We start from the raw sequence: 20,225 nt of genomic DNA, 5'->3' as shown, positions 1-20,225 counted from the left end.
ACAAAAATATGAAATTGAATTAATGTGCTGTTGATTTATGTGGAGGCATAAGACCCTGGGGGAACACATTTGATGAAAGTTAGAAATACTTTAAAACAGAAACATGGTCTTAATGTTTATGTGGATATCTTCCTTTCAAGACTGTTTCGTTCTAGGCTTTCACCCACTATAATCAGTGAATGGACATGTGTATTAGTTTTTTAATCAAATGAAATAGAATAATATGAAAAAAATAAACAAGAAAATGCCTAGGGTTAAAAACCAGCTAAATATGTACATGTTTTTTTTTAATTATATCTAAAAGGTTGATTAAAGCCTAGAGTTGGTTTGAGCCTTGCCGTTTGCAAAATAGACATTGTTAACTCCTGGAGGCCCTGAAGCGTTCAATAATGCACGCAATTAAATCTTGCCTTGTGTCCTAAAATGAATCAAGTTCTTCTCAAATGTAAATAGCTATCATTAAGAATCAAGCCCTTTCAACGTTTTCATTATTTGTTGGGTAGAATCCAATCTTATGTGTTCATTCTACTGTGGAGGGCCAAGGAGGATGCGCATGTGTTTATGTATGTGTGTGCATGTGAGTGTAACTCATTTCAGCCAAGGACAATGTGCTTTTGAGAGTGAGAGCAAAAAAACCCATTGTTGTTCATGCACAATTCAAACACCCTGTACAAATGGTGCAGTTTAAAATCCTCTGTGTGTGAGTGAGTGAGTGAGTGGGTGAGTGGGTGGATGGATGGTTGAATGTGTGAGAGGAAAGGAGGGAGAGATAGAAAGACTCAGAGAGAGAGAGTGAGAGAGAGAGAGAGAGACACACACACACACACACACACACACACACACACACACACAGAGGAAGCCGATCAGCTCAGTGGTCAGAGAGTGGCCCAGAAGCCCAATTTCACACTGCACTGAAGCACATCAACTTAGGCTGACCACACACACACACACACACACACACACACACACACGCTTGCTTGGAGTGCAGAACCCACTGATCATTAAAGCTCCCTATAGAGCAGTAGATTTTCACTTTAATTTTCGCAGAAAAAGCAATAGGCACAGAGACAGTGAGACAGATTGATAGACGGACAAAGAGAGCAAGTCAAAGTCTGGGACAAAACCGTGAGAGCAAGGATACTTCGAAAGAAAGTGAGAGAAAAGTTAGATGTAAGATAAACTTGACACTAGTTTTTCTTTGTCTTTCTGTCTGTCTACTATTTGACATGTTACAAGGAGCATTTTGTCAGCTTATCCACTTGGTTCCCTTACATTTTAGAATAGCATGTTGAAAGGAAAGTGATAGATTGAACAGGCTACCCCGCTCAGACATAGTTGAGTGTACTGTGCGTGTACTGAATTAATCTTTTAGCCTGGAATTAAATTCAACTGTTTTGAGTCTACATCTCTGCTGTTTAAAAAATATCCAAAAAGTTTTCTTTTAATCCTTAAGGAACAAGATAGTCCCAAAACTTAGAAGCCAGACCTTAGACTCCAATAATTTATGATGTATTGCATTTTTGGTTCCATGGTTATTGGGAGTAATTGCAATATCTTGATTAGAATGGTTACATGGTGTGAAATGTTTCTAATAACCCTTTTTCCATGGATTTATTTAATCATGCGACCGTAACCACAACACTGACATTTGTTTTTGGCTTTGTAAATACTGTATAAAATCTGCATCAGTGGTTACTGTTTCTGGAAACCTGAAGAGAGTGGAAAGGCCAAAAAAATATTTTACCTGCCAAAAGCTGAAATGACTTCTTGATAACAGGGTTTTTCATATTCTGAATGTGTGTGTGTAACCTCATATATAATGTGTTTAAATAATGTACTTTCATACTTTATGTTTGATGATTCACCATTTCTAAATTAAGCATTACATAATTTACAAACCAGTTATTTACGAGTTGTTAATACATCCTTGAGAAAGCGCCTTTCAATCTCATTTATAAATGCATTGTGAGGCATAGATAGTTCTTACTTTAGATGAGGTCACACAAAATACTTAACTAACAACTAGTAAATGCTTTCTAACTACCTGAATTAATCATGAATTGCAGTATTAATACGTGTTTATAAAACATATATTAACATACTAACTGACCATTAGTGCATGTCTAAATCATTTTATGTGTAAACACATGCATAAATGTACATCTAAATTGTTTGGTTTTACTTACACTTTCTTAATGATATTGTGAACCACTGACAACTCATAAATAACTGGTTTGTAATTCATGTTAAACCTAATTTAGAAATGGTGACTCCATCATTCATAAAGTATGAAAATACAATTATTAAACACATATAGATGAGCTTATTAATCAGGAATAAAACACGTATAATTGTTTATGAATACAATACTAATGTGTAATAATGTAGGAACAATGCTTTATAAATGATGAATTAAGTATTCACTGATACTTAACTAATGCTTCGTAGTGTGTAGTTATTATAAAGTGTTACCCTGTAATTGTCTCATTTTCTTTCTGTCTCTATGCCTTTCTGTTATTTCTTTCTCTTTAGATTACCAACCGCTACATCTATGATACGGTGTTGCTGCTGGCCAATACCTTCCATAGAAAGCTAGAGGATAGGAAGTGGCACAGCATGGCCAGTCTGAGCTGCATCAGGAAGAACTCCAAACCGTGGCAGGGAGGCAAGAGCATGCTGGATACTGTCAAAAAGGTATGGGAATGCAGAAGAAAAACACACACACTGTTCCAGGATTGCAGGAAGGTATTCAACCACAGTGAGCTGATTGCTTTGACACACACAGACCCACACACACACACACGCACGCACGCACGCACACACGCGCTGAAATGTAGAACATGGGCTAATATAAAAAAAGTCTGCTAAATAGAATTATCCAGATGTGTATGGGTACATGGTTACATATGGTGACACGCACCCATATGCATTATAATACTCTCAGAAAACATCCTGAAAAGGTAGGTCTACAGTTGTGCTCAATTGTCAACATTTTGTCTGTTATGTATTTCCTTACTTTGTCAGCCTTCTTTAACTGGTGACTGTTGTGGACAGGTAATAAAACCCAGTAACTGCCCCGATTATCTTCATGAACACAGAATCACGGGCACGAGTGAACATGTATGAAAGACTAGATTCTCCATAATTACCTTAGATTGACAAAAATCTAATTAGATAAAACTTATAGTATACAAACCTTTACCAACAGTATAATTCATCTCCATGGCTCATATAGTGTGTTCCTAAACATTTATTAGACAAAAAAGTAACTAGACTACGGCAACGCTGAACCAGCATACACTCACTAGTGTGTACAAACAGAGGTATGCAACAATGAGTCCTTTTGAAAAAACTAAAAGAAACACTATAAGCGACCAATACAATCTGAGTTACACTATACAACCAACTACACTATAAATCCTCCCCATTCCCTGATTTATATTTGTTGTTGATATCTCAATCCAAAGTCACCTGACTCTAATCTCAGTTTGTGGACCGTCCATCTGTTTCATCAGCCTCCTGCTGTGCTCTATCGCTGTGTGATGCTTGTAGGTCAGTGCATGTCAGTTTGAAAATGGTTCATGAATACTTTATTTAAAAAAAGAAAAGAAAAACAAGTTATTCTCAATATATCTGCCAAAAATGAAGAAAGCAGAAAGCCTCTTTGTGTGAGTTTGGAGCTGAGGCTTGATTACAACCGTTGAAAGAGAAAAACATACCATAGCTCATCCCCCTCTAACCCAACTACAAAATGTTCAAGTTGAATTTCAGATTGCTTCCTATTTTTAAATGGGTCTCGTCTATCTTTAGTGGGAGCATGTATTTGCATTTCAAGACATTGTGCTCACATTAAATTTGGGGGACCAGGACCTATTGTTCCTTAGCTAAGACAGACACTCTAGTTGACACAGCAAGATGCAGCTAAATTCCCTTAACTAAATTACCCTCCAGGGATGAAGCGTGACATGGAGGAGACTTTAAAGGTGCAATATGCAATACTGACAGCTAGTGTTTAAAATAGTTACTGCAGTACAAATTCAAAATACTTGAGAGAGTCGTCTCGCCTGCCCCCTCCTCCCCACACTCGAAGTTCACGTTGGTTGCCAGGCTGAGACCGGAGCATCCAACAATGTTACTAGATGCTTGTTTCACATAGCCAGACATTACTTCAGAGCACAGTTTAGTAGCTAACATTAGATGTTGGCTATATTGACAGTCATAAAAGCCTGTGCTCATGCGGAGCTCTGTACCCAACTGACAGACACACTTTTTCGGCTTAGAATTACAGTAGGAACCGCTAAAAACCCCAAAACCTCGCCGTCCTTTCTACACACCAGACAAACACACTTCCTCGGCTTAGAATTACGATAGGAACCGCTAAAAATAACACTACCTTGCCGTCCTTTTCCACCCAAGTGAAATACACACTTAAAATTTCGGCAACAATCGCTAAACACACTGCAAACTCAAGGTCCTCTCTTCCCGATTTACAGCCTCCCTCTTTTGGCTTCAAATAACTCATTGTTGTTGGCTACGGCCGCTGAACAGGCTGTTAACAGCCGTGGACCGCTTGCCTGGTCCTCCGGTAACGTTAGTAGTTAGCAGGGTTAGCATGGCGGCGTTAGCCAGGACCAGTCGGGATCACTTTACTGGCTGTGTCTCAATTGTTTTTGTGAGTAACAACTCGGGTACTCTAGCTATATAATTCAACGTGAGTAGCTACACAAACGAGGAAATGACAAAAGATGTCCGTCCCTAGTAGCTGTGCTAAATTAGCCTGAAGCTAATGGCCAAAACACACAATTTTAGCCATACATATAGTTTGCTGATTTCTGGATGTTATTGTTGTGTCCCTGATGTTAACGTACATTTGATGAAACCTGCATCAGCATTGGTTGACATTTGTTTGCGAATATTATAACTCTATACCTAGAGCAATTTATGGTTGCAGACAAAGATGGTTTCTTTCTGTGATTTTCCTTAAGGTACACTCAGTGTCTTTAAAAAAAATAAAGTAGTAAAGTAGGCTACTTTATTCCAGACGCCAGCTTTTATTTTGAAAAGTAGAAGCTCGGGGACGGCACCAGGCGGCACAGCATGAGACGGGACGGCATGAGATGGGACGCTCCAGGCTGCAGCCATACAGTCTTGGAAAATACTGGCATTAGCATTGTTGTCAGAAAAGATAGTATTTCAACTTAGCATGTTTCCTTAATATCTGATGACGCATTGGGGTCATTTCTGGATTTATTACAGTAACTATATTACATATTGGACCTTTAAATAAGTCTAGCATTTTTGCATTGTTCTTATCACATGGAAATCCAATTTTTGTTTGCTTCGACTGAAAAGTTTCTCCTTTCTCATTGAGATTAATTTGTTTAAAATAGGGACAGTGCATATTGATGAACATTTTTGTAAATATGCAAGATTAGAGCCGGTGGCTAATTAACATCTTTAGTCCCTTTGGCAGGTTGATGTTAAGTTCCAACACAAACAACTCAATCCTTCTGTGCTCAGTAAACTTCATGAATTTAAATGATTGCATACCTTAAAAAAGCACATGCATTAATCAGCAAGTTTTGCTCAGTTCCTGAAGAGTTGACTTTTGGGAGATAGAGGAGTTCATCCTACAGCTGTGATTTTATGAATCTTTGCATTTCACCTTGAGTTTAGGCTGGGGTTTGGCAACACTTTCATCACTGTTAAATCCAATTGGATCAATGCCCTCTGTTTTGATATCAATAAAAAAACTACTCCAGGGATGGCAGTTTGACTGAATGATGAAGCCAAGTGAAATGCTAATTTGGGATTAGTGTCAGACAATAATAAATGCGGTGCAATGGCTTTCATATCTATCTCTGCATTTCACCTTGAGATCAGGCTGGGGTTTGGCAACACTTTCATCAGCAGCCCCGGCTGTTAAACCAACCCTGATGGCTGTCTCAACAGAGCTGTGTTAAAGAGCCCTAAGCTGTAATAGAGTTGAGTTCAGCAGCCTGGCATCAGTTCCATTCTACAGTGTATCAGCAGTGATGCTTTACTTACTGTGTGTGCCTGTGTGTTTAATCAGCGTTTTGGTATGCAGGGCCATTATGGTAATGATAAATACTAATTTGTGGCTGTTGATGAGGAGCTCTATTGATATTGTTGGGTATGAAAAATGCAGCAGGTGAAACTGCTGTTACACTGATCCCCAAAGTCTGAAGTGTGTGCTGTGCTTGAGCTGCTGGTAGACTACATGTCACTACCCTGTCATTGGCTGTTATATATCCACCTTCAAGTCGTAATGACTTAAGCAGTTAGATTTTATTGATCACTTTATAGGCACAGTAAGTCCTGCAATTCAGCCCAAGATCTTCAACCAGGGCCCATGAGGCTGTTTCAAAGTCCAAGCTTAACTCTCCCAGATTTATTATTGCTTTTATTATAAAAGAGGCTTGCCCTTATCTTATTTTTAAGGAGCTTTCACACATTAAAAACACTTTTCAAGTTTTCTTACTTATTTATTTCTCTGATTTATATTCAGTCTCATGAGCCCAATGGCATGTTCTTTGTATCAAGTGCAATTTGAAGAAAAATAACTGTTGTCGATGTATTGTTTCAATACTGAGCTAACATAATTAACTGAATAATTATGAAAGGCAATGAACAGTTTCCCAGTGGGTTTTACCCCTGCCCAGTTTCCAAGGAAACAAATAAACATATATACTTTATAAAGTGGGACGGTATGTTTGCGATTGTGTGGTCGACCCAGGGGAATAAAATTATTAAATATAGTAACAACCTACTGGTGTGTCGATGTAGATTAATAAACCAAATGGCACATGAACATCATTTATGAACGGTGTAATTTATATCGTAAAGGAGATACTAATGGCAACCACCACCCCACCCCCCCTTATTTCTATACACATCAACACATACACTATGCACACATGTAACACGGAGGTGTACCCACACAAATATGTCTGAATAAATATAATGATTTGAAATTGTTAATTATAAGGCTAAGATGCAAGTTTAAACCTTAGATATGAGGTGTGGTTGTCTATGCAAGTGTTAATGATGACAAACCACCCCACATGACTGGCACGATCTATGTTTCATACACGCAGGATCAAGCACATACAGACACAGAGAGCATGAATCACATTAAGGAGTATAACACCTCTCCTCCCCTGAAGCAGGCACGGTGTCACATTCACTGACAGGTCACACTACCGGGAGGCAGGGCAAAGGTTGGGAACTGACACTGTCCAAACGCACTATTCTTTCATCAGCCTTCTACTTATTACATACATCTCTGCGTGCTGCTGACTGCTCAGTTTTCAACAAAGTTGCAACAAATCTAAAGTGGGATTTTCCACCGAGAGCAAAACATACAGTATGGACACACACACATAGCTTGTAACACTACAATAAGGTACACAAAAATGTAGGTTACTGAGAGACGAATGATGTAGTTATTGAGAAGTTCCTAAGTAACTGTAGTTACTGTATTAATTAATCATTAGGTAATAGTCAGTTAATGGGAAGTTTTTGAGTGTCTGATTCAGCACTAATGATTAGTTTCTGATAAACAGACTAGTAGTTACTGTATTAATTAATCATTGGGTACACACACTGCTTCACTAACGGTAAGTTAATGGTTAAAGGGGAACTATGTATTTTTTAGCTTAATTTACCTTAACTGAACAGCTTCGGAGTCATTGGAATGGTTATATGATTTTTTTTGAATTGAATGGTGGTCGTCTTGCTTCCCCCTAGCACCTGTGAGCGGAAAAACCACCCTTGCAACTTTCGGCCGTCGAGCCGCCGGCCTCAGCGGCAGGAAGTATCGCGTGATATTAGGGCTCGCGATGTAACGAATTGCTTCACGGCACTGCACACGTACGCCCATTCAGGAACCAGCTAACAAGGTAGCGATGGTGTTTTTCACACTATCGTCATGGCTGAGCTGGCAAAAAAGAAGCAGAAAGCTAGGAAAGCATTGTCAGAGGAACAGAGAAAGAGGAAACGGCAGACTGACCAAGCGAGGAGTCAGACACAAGTAAACATAGGAGCTGCCAAATATCTATTCCAAAGCTGTAGGGGGAGCTCTATAGAGAAACCTGCGAGCAAAAAGCGAGAAAACGGCAAAGAAATGGCCAAAACTGCATAGCGCCCCTTTAAGTAATCATTCGTTAATGAGTAGCAGCTCATTAAGGATCGATCCAGGGTGGGACCTAAACCAGCTTTCAAAAGCACTTGAAACCCAGGGTGGCAGGATTAAAGCGTGCCCTGCGGCAGCAGACAATTGCTTTTAAGCCTTCAACTATGCTAATGATACGGAATATACCTTGGATGTAAATGTATACGTGTTGTCAATATCATTATTAAAATATATTATGAGAGTCATCCTGTCTCATCTATTCATTTTATCATTCATTTTATTACTACTTGTGAAATCCCAGGAAAAAAGAACAACTGATTACCTAATGTTTTATTAATACAGTAACTACCAGTCCGTTTATCAGTAACTAATCATTAGTGCTGAGTACTCCGGAGGAGATCACACAGAAAGGAAACACAGCAAAACATTACGGCACATAACAGTCAAATAAAAACATTCCATCTTGTCCTTGCAGTTTGGAGTGAGCGGACTCACCAGTTTCCTGGAGTTCACTGACAATGGCTCAAACCCCAACATCTTCTTTGAAATCCTGGGAACAAATTATGGAGAAGACAGGGGACGAGGAATCAGTAGGGTAAGTAGTTGAAACAGAACCCCTGTGTGTGGTGTACTGTGGGTGAAGTTGGAATCATTTCTGCTCTAACGCGTCGAGTGGATTTACATAATTTTTTGGATTTGACACGGAATTTCACTGCACCTGCTCTTTACATTATTTTCATCTCATATTTATTCAGGCATTTCTTTTACTTGTGCCTGTCACCCCTGTGTAGCAGAGTACAGTCCTGCTACCTTTCTGTATTTTTTAAGGACTCCTCCCTATTATGTTTGTATCTCTTTGAATTCACAGTCCTCCTCTTTGTGTTCCTCTGTTAGGTTGCATGTTTATGTTTTGGATGCAGCATCAGCCCAGCAACTCACCTCCCCTTCACCTCCCCTTCAATTAAGCCTGGCGTTACGTAATTGGATTGATTAGAATAATTTTCAAGTGGTATTTAGTAATGACACATGCATAATGAATCTTAACCGGTCTCCTGAGGCACACGCACACACATTCATAACACAACATTTGTTTATTGATTGTGTGTGTGTGTGTGTGTGTGTGTGTGTGTGTGTGTGTGTGTGTGTGTGTGTGTGTGTGTGTTTTAATCACTGTGTATATAGGTACATATGTGTTCGTTTACAATTTTTGTAAAAATATATTCAGTGACTCTCAATGCCAGCCAATTCTGTAAATCTTCATGTTTATATTGTTAGGCTCAGCATAACATCCAACATACAGATCAGGGAATACTCCTACTATATACTACTAAATGTTTGGATAAGCATACTTCCTTGAAATATATCAATGTATTTTTTATAAAGGAAAGTATTGACTCTTTTTTTCCTCACAGTTTTAGTTCAAGTGCACTGGGATTGGAATAGGTCCTACTAGGGTTGACAAATATTGGCTGAGTACATCGCTGGTTTTTGGCGATTTATTTCTTTTTCTTTTGCTAATACAATGGTCTGCCTCTGAAGAACGAGTGCTCAGTTGGCTTCTTGTCAGCCGCCGCACATAAGCCTGCGTGAATATTTTAAGAATAGGTTGGATGCATTTTGTCTGTCAAAAGGTATAATGTATAATTATAAAGCTTATCAGTAATTTATGTAATTTATTTATGAATTGTTAGAAAATTTCAATCATGAAATTAATGTGTTTTATGAAAAGAACATGTTAAAATGTGATATATATATATATTAGGGCTGTCAACAAAATAACGTGTTAATTTCGATTAATTAATCTGAGAAAAAAAACGCGTTAAAAAAATAACGAACATTAATCCATTCCATATTTACGTTTGACCCGGATCCGTTCTAGCCACCATTCGACTGTAAAATGAAGGAGAGACGAGAGCTGCCTGGATCATTTTGAACATTTACTTGTAAAAATCTTCTTCCTGCCAACCCTGGCTACTGAAATCTGGTGCCACTGATATGTCTGCACTTCTCTCTGGTGCTCTGAAACAGACGATACAGGCAACACAAACACCGCTGCACGTGACGCTAGTTAACACTATACTCAACAGCAGCTAACGTTAGCCTACCGCTAGCTAGTTAACACTATACTCGACAGCAGCTAACGTTAGCCTACCACTAGCTAGTAGCTGGATTAAACACGGTTAAAATGCTGACAGCTAACGCTAAACGGTGTAAAGTTTGACTGTGTTTTACTGAGTAGAGGATTCAACACCGGTATGTAACAATCTGCAGCTGCCGTCGGAAAAACAACACAGACGGTGTGTTCAATGAAACTGGTAAACTACATCCTCGTGGTGCATTTTAAGTTATTGTAAATGTCCTTTTCCCATCTGGTGGTTGTTTTTGTCGTTCAACAGCAATTTACTAGTGAAATAAGTTATTGTTATTGTTATACATTATTATTAAATCGTTTAATTTTGACCATATGGCCTTAGCAATAAACAAGCCGTTCTTTAATGTCACCGACTGTTGTTTAGTACTCTTTTTTTTTTCTTTTCTTTTTTTACTTTCTTAAAAAGTATCGGTTCAGGCACCGTTAATTATGTATGCGATTAATTTCGATTAATTAATCACAGAGTATGTAATTAATTAGATTACATTTTGTAATCGATTGACAGCCCTAATATATATTATTTATATATTTGTTTTATGTTGCTTGAGTCTGGAATAGAGGATTTTATATCCTGTACCAACATTTTTTTCAATAAATTTCAATAAATATATTGGCAATCAGCAGTTGTTGGGCTGACGGTTGGAAATTTTAAAGATATTGCCCAACCCTAGGCCCCCACTGACTACTTAATTTCAGTGGATTATGCATATAGGTGTGAAAACAGTAGGATTAACATATGAGACCCAGACTTGCAATGTAGTGTATAATCCCTCATAGGATTCCATTAAACGGAGACACACACACACACACACACACACACACACACACACACACACACACACACACACACACACACACACACACACATACACACTCTCACACAGAGTGTATGTCCTCCATACTGGAGGGATGTCTTTACAGATAACAGTTGAGTAAGTGAACTGTGTGATTATGGATAATGCAGCGAGACACCAACCTAACGCAGAATGCAGTCACAGACAAAATTAATCTTTAAAGCACAGCATAATTACATTTAGACACAATTCCCTAATCAGAAAGCATAATTACTTCTAAGGGAATTAAGGCACTTGTTATACAGTATTCCTGTCACAGTCTCCCTTAATACTCTAAACATTGGTTGGTCTGTCATTGGGATTCAATTAAATTCATACATGGAATCAAAGGACTAAAGAGAGGCTAACATTCCTCTCAGAGTGCCTGCATTATTCACTTTCTCTTGTAGCTGAATTGTGCCTTTCTGAATGATGTAGCACTCTAAAATTGTGTTAATACAGAGCATCTATCGTGCGAAAAAAATCATGGCAGATATATATGTAAAGGCCCAGACACACAGAGCCGACGGCAAAACGTCGGCAGAAAAGGCAGTTGGGCTGATCAGTCTCCCCAAATTGGTCAAAAAAGTGCCTCGGAACATACCAAAGCGACGAGACGTAATACGCCTCCATAACAGCAGGTGGCGCTAATCTGTATTGTCGCCCAAAAATGGAAACCGGCAGCTGATTGGACGAACATGTCACATGGGTCTTGTTTCTCTGGAAATTCAAAGACTATTTGACTGTCATGGTGGCTTGTTCAGAATACGATCTCATATTGTACTAAAATAGTTCACCGAAACGTGTTTCTGAAAACATTTTAAGCAAGAAATAGGCCATGCAGTTGCTGAATCTGTCTTCATTTCAGATCAACAAAGGTCAGTTTAAAAGATTTTCGTCAGATTTTGAGAGACTCTAGTCACGCTCATTCCGCTCCCCGTTTCCGGGTTAGCACTCTACCAATCAGATGGGTCATTTGAGTCCGACTGCCGGCAGTGCCCGCCCCGCCAATTACACATGTCATGTGATTATCAGCTTTGTGTGTCTGGGCCTTTAGGCTGGAGAAATGGTTAGTGAAAAGGGCTCTGACCACCCCACCACCAAGAAGAAAAGCTAACGAAAAGCCTAGCCTGACCCAGTATGTGTAAAAGGAAAAGCTAAAAGGAAATTAAAAACCCTGGCATAGCAGGAAACAATAAAATGGTAATCAGCTCATGCCGTTCAAGCATTCCATTATCTGCATTCATGTCCACGTGTGTAACTGTGAGGATGTTAAGTACAATATCAATATCAATTTAAACCCATATCCTTTTCATTGTGATGGACAAGGACAAGAACTGCTATGTATGTAAAATAATTTCTTCTATTCTCCTCTGCAGTGTGAGCAGGTTAAGGCTGGCTAAAGATCTCAATGTAAATTGATTATTATGAAAAGCAACCCTGCCTCTCTCACCCCAGGTTAACGTCTTCCCTGATGTAATGATGGCATGAGTGACAATACTTAATTCCCTAATTATACTGTACAGTAGGAATCACCACTGTTAAGTGAAGATGGCTTTTTATGATAATGCATTCAAATATTCATGGACCAATATGGTTGTGCTGCTTCTCTACAAAAACATAGAAGTAACATGATACCTTTGCATTCATTTGACATGATGAAGAAAGAAAAGAGTCACTAAAATGACTTGAGCTATAAATAGTCATCTTAAATTGGAAATAATCTTGTATAGTTTTTGTTGGGGGGAAATTAAATTGACCTTGGTGTGACTGGTCTGTTCAAAGCAGCTTCATGTCTCTATCAGAACAGAGACAAGCAAAAATACCAGTTGGGCCAGAGTAAACTGAGCCAATAAATAACATTCTTATTCAGTGTGACCTGTACACATCTGCCAACGTACTGACTAGATTAAAACATATTTGTTAAGGGCTGGTGTGTCAAAGAAACAGTAATTAGATTAGCTAATGCTTTGTAATTCTGCTTGCAATCACAGTCAGCAACATTGAGCAATCAGCAGTGATGGTGATGTATTTCACATTGCAATGCAGTGGATATTTTTTTTTAAATAGCATCCACTGGTCAGGGAATCTGTCAGAAAGAGCCACATTCATTTCTCAATTCAGTTGGACATTTTAGAAATGTTAATAAAGGCAGAGTAACATCAGCCATCAAAAGAAATGCAGCAGTTTTCTGTGTGTCATTTTCACAGATTGCAGGCAAAGTTGCTCAATTTAATAAATTGGGGAGCAGTTGTATTTCAATCAAACATAGAGAAGGGGTAATCGTTTTAGCAGCTTTACTTATAGGAATTCTTTTGGAGATGTCCCTTAATGTAAGCGTTATGTTTAGTGTTATGTTCACATCTTACACTCCCCATGGTCACATTAGAAGGCTTGTCTGCTGAATATTTGCTCTTTAGCCATTGAAAACCTTTCTTAGAGCAACCTATGTTATATTATTTAGCCTTTACCCTGTGGTAATGTAGTGTCTTAACAGCTGGGAACATTGACAGTGACCTTCCCTAGAAGAAACATGTATAACCAAAAATTAAATAAATTATAGATCATCTCTCTCTCTCTCTCTCTCTCTCTCTCTCTCTCTCTCTCTCTCTCTCTCTCTCTGCTCACATCATGTGCATTATGTATGTATTGTATTTCTCTTGTACCCAACTGCTTTCAGGACACCGATGTGTCTTTAAACAATATGGATAATGGGTGCAACTCCATGTATTTTATATAGGAGAGCCATTCAATGTCTGCAATAAAGACTCTGAATAATGGACAACAGCCCCCTAAAAGTCAAACTACATTGCTGGTACATTGAGATATAAAGTGAGTGTGTGTCTGCCTGCCTGATCACACCACTAACAGTATATGCAGACTCACCTAATTATGGTATTAACTCCACATTTTGCTGAGAATACCACTTAACCTGGTCTTTCTTTACAATCCTCCCTCACTGTTCTGTCTCCTCTGTCTTCTTCTTTCTCAACCCTGCTGAGAGTCTCACTGATGACAGACACACAGTCCAGCATTGTTGCTTTGTTTTCCTGTCGTACCTTATTAACTTATTCTTTCTCCCTTCCCTCTTCATCTTTTCAGTTCTTTTCCCTCTCTAATCCTGCCTGCCATTTTATAACTCTCCCCAATGTGCTTTCATCTTTGTCAATCCTCAATTATTTGTCATGACATTTATTCCCATCATACTTCACACATATGCATACAGTTGTCTAGTGATAATGATAATAACAGCACCTCAGATCGTCATAATTATGAATGCGTCACTGTGGTAAAATTGGCGTTCTGCTCCATTACCTTCAGTAGCAGTACATGGGAGCCTACATCTCTCTCTCTATACATCTACAGGCATGCCAGGCTCCACTGCTCTCTTATATAGAGGCGACAAGTCTGCCATGTGTAATTGCTTCGTTAGCTATCTGCAACATCTTAAGTGACTTCAGAGAGGAAAAACAGCATCAGATTTATACTTTAGAACCAGCACAATAAAAAAGGGTTGTGGCTAAGCGGGGAGAAGAAGGAGGAGGGGGAGGCGATGAGTGAATGGAGAAAGACTGATGTGTTGCCAGATTAAGAAAAGGGTGAAGAAGACAAAGGTAAAATGAAACTGAGAGAAGAGCTAGAGAGACATCTAGAAGGAGATAGATGGCCTAATCCTTATAGGTCCCGTACAAGAGATGGAAGCGGCAGCACAGGTCATAAAAGAGTCACAATCATTACACCCTTACTCTCTTACACATGCTCATGCTCCCTTTTCTCTCTCACATCAGCACATATTATCAATCTTTTCGAAGAGAGACCGGAATATTTTCCCTCTTTACAAGAATCAATGGCCTGCAAACTGCAGCATTCTTAAATTGAGGTCACCTTCAATTATCATCTCCAGTGTCATCTGACATGTGTGGTGAATTACACTAAGTGACTTCAGACAGTCATGGGACCTTGAAACCCTCCCTCAAAGTCCTGTCATCATGCGAGAAATATTTCTTCCATTACATGTTTTGAACGATTGAAGGACATTTTTTTTAATGTAATTGCTTAATGTGCCCACCAACTCAAACACACATATAGTAGCTGCAGTTCACTCAGAAACGCACGCAAGCCAACGCGCACACACATGCATTTGCATAAATCATCTGGCATGCTTGGAAATGCTAAGCTAACCCTTTTGGCTTTGCGTGACAATTAATGTCAGTCTGCGTGAGCATCAGTGTGTAACATAGAGAGACACTGGGTTTAGTCTACTTTCAACAAAGCGGATACACATGCATGCAGAGAGGAGTTGCTATCAAACATTACCCATTTCAACTGAGTTCCAAACAGAGTTAAATATTGTTGACAGAGTTTCTTTGATAAGGCTAACCACAGTGACACACAAAGCCGTTAAATTCCTTTTTCACAAAATGTAGAGCTAGATATCATCCACAGACACATGTATTAACCTACATTATGAATCAGGATGCACAATCTGAATCAAGCGTATCTGTTTGTGTTCTGTTTGTCTCCTTGTGGCAAGAATAGTAGTGAACTTTTGTGAGCGCCTGTCCTAGAACAAGGAGATTAATATTTTATTTAACTTGTTCCAGCTCTATTGAATTTACAGTACAAATGCTTTTTTTTTTTTTTTTTTTTTAATCTTTTCATTTTTTATGGTTGCTGGCATGGAGGGATATGAGTTTGACTTTGACGTTGTAGTCTATGGGAACAATCTCTTCATCTCTAACAAACTATGAAGAGATACATTTAATGGATAGCCTTTGCATGTTTGTTTTTTGCTTATTGGAGAAAACATCAGGGTTTCTCTGGCACAATACAGTACCCTAAGACGTGGATAGCAACTTCCTGCTGATTTTTTTCCTTCTCAAACACTCACCTGTTATTGGTTCACAGACTAATATCCTGTTGCTGCTCTGTATCTTATGTTACTTTCATCTGGCTACAGTGCATGAGTGCACCAGGACTCATCCAAATATCAGCTGTTGAAATCAAACATGTCTGTAATATGTGCAATCATGACTTTAACTAGATTGGGATCTTAGTTTAGCATGCTGGCATGCTAACATTTGCTGTTTAGCCCTAAACAGATAATATAGCTGAGGCTCATGGGAAAGTTATAAGTATTTCACTAATAATCTAATAACAGAATTTAACAAATTCAAAAAATGTACCTGATGATGGCATTTCGTATATTAAATGTTATTACAGTTCTTCCTGAGGGGAACATGAACATCTCTGTACCACATGTCATGGCTCCATTCAGTAGTAGTTAAAGTGCTCATATTATGCTCATTTTCAGGTTCATAATTGTATTTAGAGGTTATATCAGAAAAGGTTTACCTGGTTTAATTTTCAAAAAAGACCATATTTTTGTTGTACTGCACATTGCTGCAGCTCCTCTTTTCACCCTGTGTGTTGAGCTCTCTGTTTTAGCTACAGAGTGAGGTATCTCACTTCTTCCATCTTTGTTGGGAGTCGCACATGCGCAGTAGCTGGGTAAGGACTACTACCCAGCAGAGGTGGAAAAAGTACTAAAATATTGTACTCAAGTAAAAGTACAATACTTTGATGAAATATTACTTAAGTACAAGTGAAATCACCTATCTGAAAAAATACTCAAGTAAAAGTAATAAGTTCATTTAAAATGTACTTGTAGTTACTTTTTTTTTTAAAACTGTAAAACGGGGTGGGGGGGGGATCTCTCCCATGTAGTGAAAATATGACAAGGGGTCATAAATCCAAAACTATTTGGTTTTGAATTAAAGAAAAATCTATACAAATGTATAAACATCTATACAAATGTATACACATGTAATAACAACATAACACATGTCACACATGACATTTAAGACCCGTAGAAAGGTATAATGCGCAATTTGAGTTCAGACCATCCCATACAACGTTTTCAAACAATCAATTGAAAGTGAAAGTACCATACATTATTAGTTCTGAGGGCCATCCTTTTCTTCACAAACATAAACAACAGTTAAAGCGCCAAAAAAAAGCCAAATCAAGTGTTTGACTCCATAAATTACCAAAATAATATCTCTCCTATTTAGTGAAAATAGGACAAGGGGTCATACTGTAAATCCAAAACTATTTTTTTTTTACTTATTTTTTTCGTCGTTTTGGGCAGCAGAATTCAATGTTTCAGCTCGCATTTCTATTGAAACAGTCTCTGAACCTTCGTCGCTCGCCTGATCCACCTCCATCTCGTTCTCAATTTCCTACAGAAAGACTTGGCGCGAATAAAACAACATGTAATAGGATGTCGAGTTCCTACTGACCCGATTGTTTTGTTACTTAATGATGACTCTAAACTACACCTGCTTGGGAGACATAAGAAAGTTTGGCTAGCCGGATCAACCGCAACCAAGAAAATGATAGCTCAGCGCTGGCTCCCCCCTCACTCGCTTTGTATAAAACAGTGGTTGTGTGGCGTATTTTCTGGACATAGTTATGCTTGAGCTCTCTACAGCAAGGATTAACAACGCCAAATCATCAACAATCAGCCTATGGGAAAGCGCAGCAGCACAAATATCAGACCTAATGACCTCAGCCCCATAAGAATTAGAGGAGAGTGACTAGGCAAGGTGTGATTTCTGTTTTTTTGTTTGTTTTGTTTTCCTTGAGACCGCAGAGGGTAGGGGGTGGGAGAGGGTTTTTGTTCTTGTTCAATTTGTGTTTCTGTTCTGTGCGCCATCTGACATTACCTGTCACACATTGGGGAATTTGTTTTGTATGTCTGAAGGTGCTAATAAATAAAAAATGTATCACAAAAAAAGAAAGACTTGGCGCCTGGTAGGCAGCCTATATGCTGATCATTCATCACTGTAGTGGTTCTGGGCGCGAGTTTTTTTCTTCCTTTCGTTTTTTTTTTTTTTTTTTTATATTATTATTCAGTAACGGATGGGATTTGTCCCAATCAGAAGCAGAGTATGAGGGAGTGCCACGCTAGCAGCTAGGCGAACATTATAACGTGTGTTACAAAGTGACGCACGTTCATCACGGAAGTAAAGGCTGGACTACAATAGAGCTGTTTGGAGCAGTTTGTGAACAGTGTTTTCTGTTGGAGATGGTAATTCCCTTTGGGGTGGACTTTGGGCTTTTTCACTTTGTAAACATATAACGTTCACAAAAAAGATATAGAACACAATAAAGGAAAGAGAAAAAGCCAAAAAGCATAATATGAGCACTTTAAGACACAAACCTCAAATGTCAACCTCATGGTGGTGTCAGGGGAAAAGTCAGGCGATCACCAGAGTCATTAGAATACATCCTGTGGGAACTATGAATTTCAATTTCAATTTCAATTGTCAATTAATTTATTAATGGCTATTTAGGTATTTCAGTCTGGTCCAAAGTGATGGACTGACAGAGCAACCAACATTAAAATCCCTAGAGCCAAACTTCTTACCGGTAAATTCCATGAGGCACTTCTGCGCCACATTCTGGCGGTGCTATGTCCACCGAAACAATCACAGCCACTCAAGACAATGCTTTTGATTCCACCAGCCGTGACGCAGCAGGTCCCAGAAACAGCTCTCCGCTCTGCTCTGCTAAAAGTCCATTCTAGATCTATTTTTTGACGGAGCCACAGGCAGGAAGTGTAACGGCTAGAGCATCTGGTCAATTTTCAAAATAAACACCCTGCGAAGACTCCTGATTGTATATCACATTACTACACTATTTTAACAACTAAAACACAGCCACAAATCTTTGATCCATGTCGTTCATAATTGGGCTAACAGGAAGAAACCATTTAACTACTGTATGTAGACTACTTACTTATTTATAGTAGAAGCACAAATATCCAGAAAAAATCCACGCTTCCGGTGTGGTATAGCGCATGGCGGAACGCGCCACTTCCGTTTCTGGTGGAATTCCGGCGTTAAACCTGCTAACAACTAAACTGTACATGTACTAGTGTTTCAAAGTAAGCACATTAAGTTTTACTCAGAGCTAAAATACTAAATATGACTTAAAGGCCAGATCAAGACTTCTGATAAAATCAAATATGCCATGGTTGCTAACATGGAAATGGGCATGAAAATGTGTTTAATAAATTTGAGATTTTATACGCACATCATGTGGATAGTGTACAGAGGCCTCTCATACATCCTCTGATCATGGAACAAAGTATGCAGCCCTGGAGGGCAAGTTAGCCAGAGCTATTTTAGGGAGGTTAGATGAGGGGCAACACCACTGGAAGTGATTATTATAATTATGTAAAAAAGTCCTGCAGGGTGAGATGCAGAGGGTTATGAGAAAAGAGAGGGAGGTTTGGGAGGAGGTACTGATGAGTCACATGGAAAAAAGGCAGAAAGAGAGATGGGCATTATGTGAGTCAGAAAAATGAGACACAGATAGAGAGGTAGTAAAATAAATGAATCAGAGGGAAAGAGAAAGTAAATTTGAGTGAAAACAAGCAAAGAGTGAAAGGCGGAAAGATAGTGACAGAAAAGATATCTTTAAGGGGAAAGATCACCATTTCCCTCAAATTTTCCATCCTATTAGGTAGATTTGCATGTATCTTTTTGAAGCGTGTCTCCCCCTCCTTTGTGTCAGGTGGGAGATTGTGGAAATAATGGAGGGGGCAAGAAGTGGAAGAAGGGAAGATTCAGTAAAAGATGCATGGGTGAAAGGAAGATGGGATGGGGAAAGTAAATGGGAGGGAAGAGAGGACGTCAATGATTTGTCCTCACAGAGTTTTTCCCCTCCACTTCTTTCCTTCTGGATCATCTCACCTGATAGCTGTGTGTGTGTGTGTGTGTGTGTCTGTCTGTCTGTGTCTGTGTGTGTGTGTGTGTGTGTGTGTGTGTGTGTGTGAGAGATATAAAGCCTCAGGCTATCTACAGCCTCTCCCTCCCTCCATACATACATAAGGACACTGATTCAAAGATGCGATTCAGAGTGTTTCTTTGTCCTTTTTCTCCTAGTCTTGCATTGCCAGACCTTCCTCCACAGCGCTGCAAAGGAAGGTCTGGCTAGTACACACAGCATTCTGGGATAGGAGTAATGGTTTATTGGCATTTCTTTAAAACAATCACAATCGTATTGGATGCTGCTG

The 20,225-nt window shown here is 39.0% G+C and overlaps 1 protein-coding gene across 3 annotated transcripts in view; it reads left to right on the top strand.

Moving 5' to 3' along the window:
- The window catches only part of grid2 (glutamate receptor, ionotropic, delta 2), a 614,241-nt gene that overhangs the window by 430,706 nt on the left and 163,310 nt on the right, over window positions 1-20,225 (top strand). For all 3 annotated transcript variants that reach the window (XR_004895179.1, XM_031309308.2, XM_031309309.2), the window contains exons 7-8: window positions 2,533-2,694; window positions 8,631-8,750. Coding sequence is in view for 2 of the 3 variants with exons in the window: in XM_031309308.2 (XP_031165168.1) it covers window positions 2,533-2,694; window positions 8,631-8,750 (282 nt within the window). In the remaining variant the exon portion in view is untranslated. The remainder of the gene's footprint in view (window positions 1-2,532; window positions 2,695-8,630; window positions 8,751-20,225) is intronic.

The sequence above is a fragment of the Sander lucioperca genome, chromosome 2 (genome assembly GCF_008315115.2).
Source record: "Sander lucioperca isolate FBNREF2018 chromosome 2, SLUC_FBN_1.2, whole genome shotgun sequence".
NCBI lineage: Eukaryota > Metazoa > Chordata > Actinopteri > Perciformes > Percidae > Sander > Sander lucioperca.
Note: the sequence above shows the minus strand (reverse complement) of the source record. Positions and strands in the feature narration are given on the sequence as shown.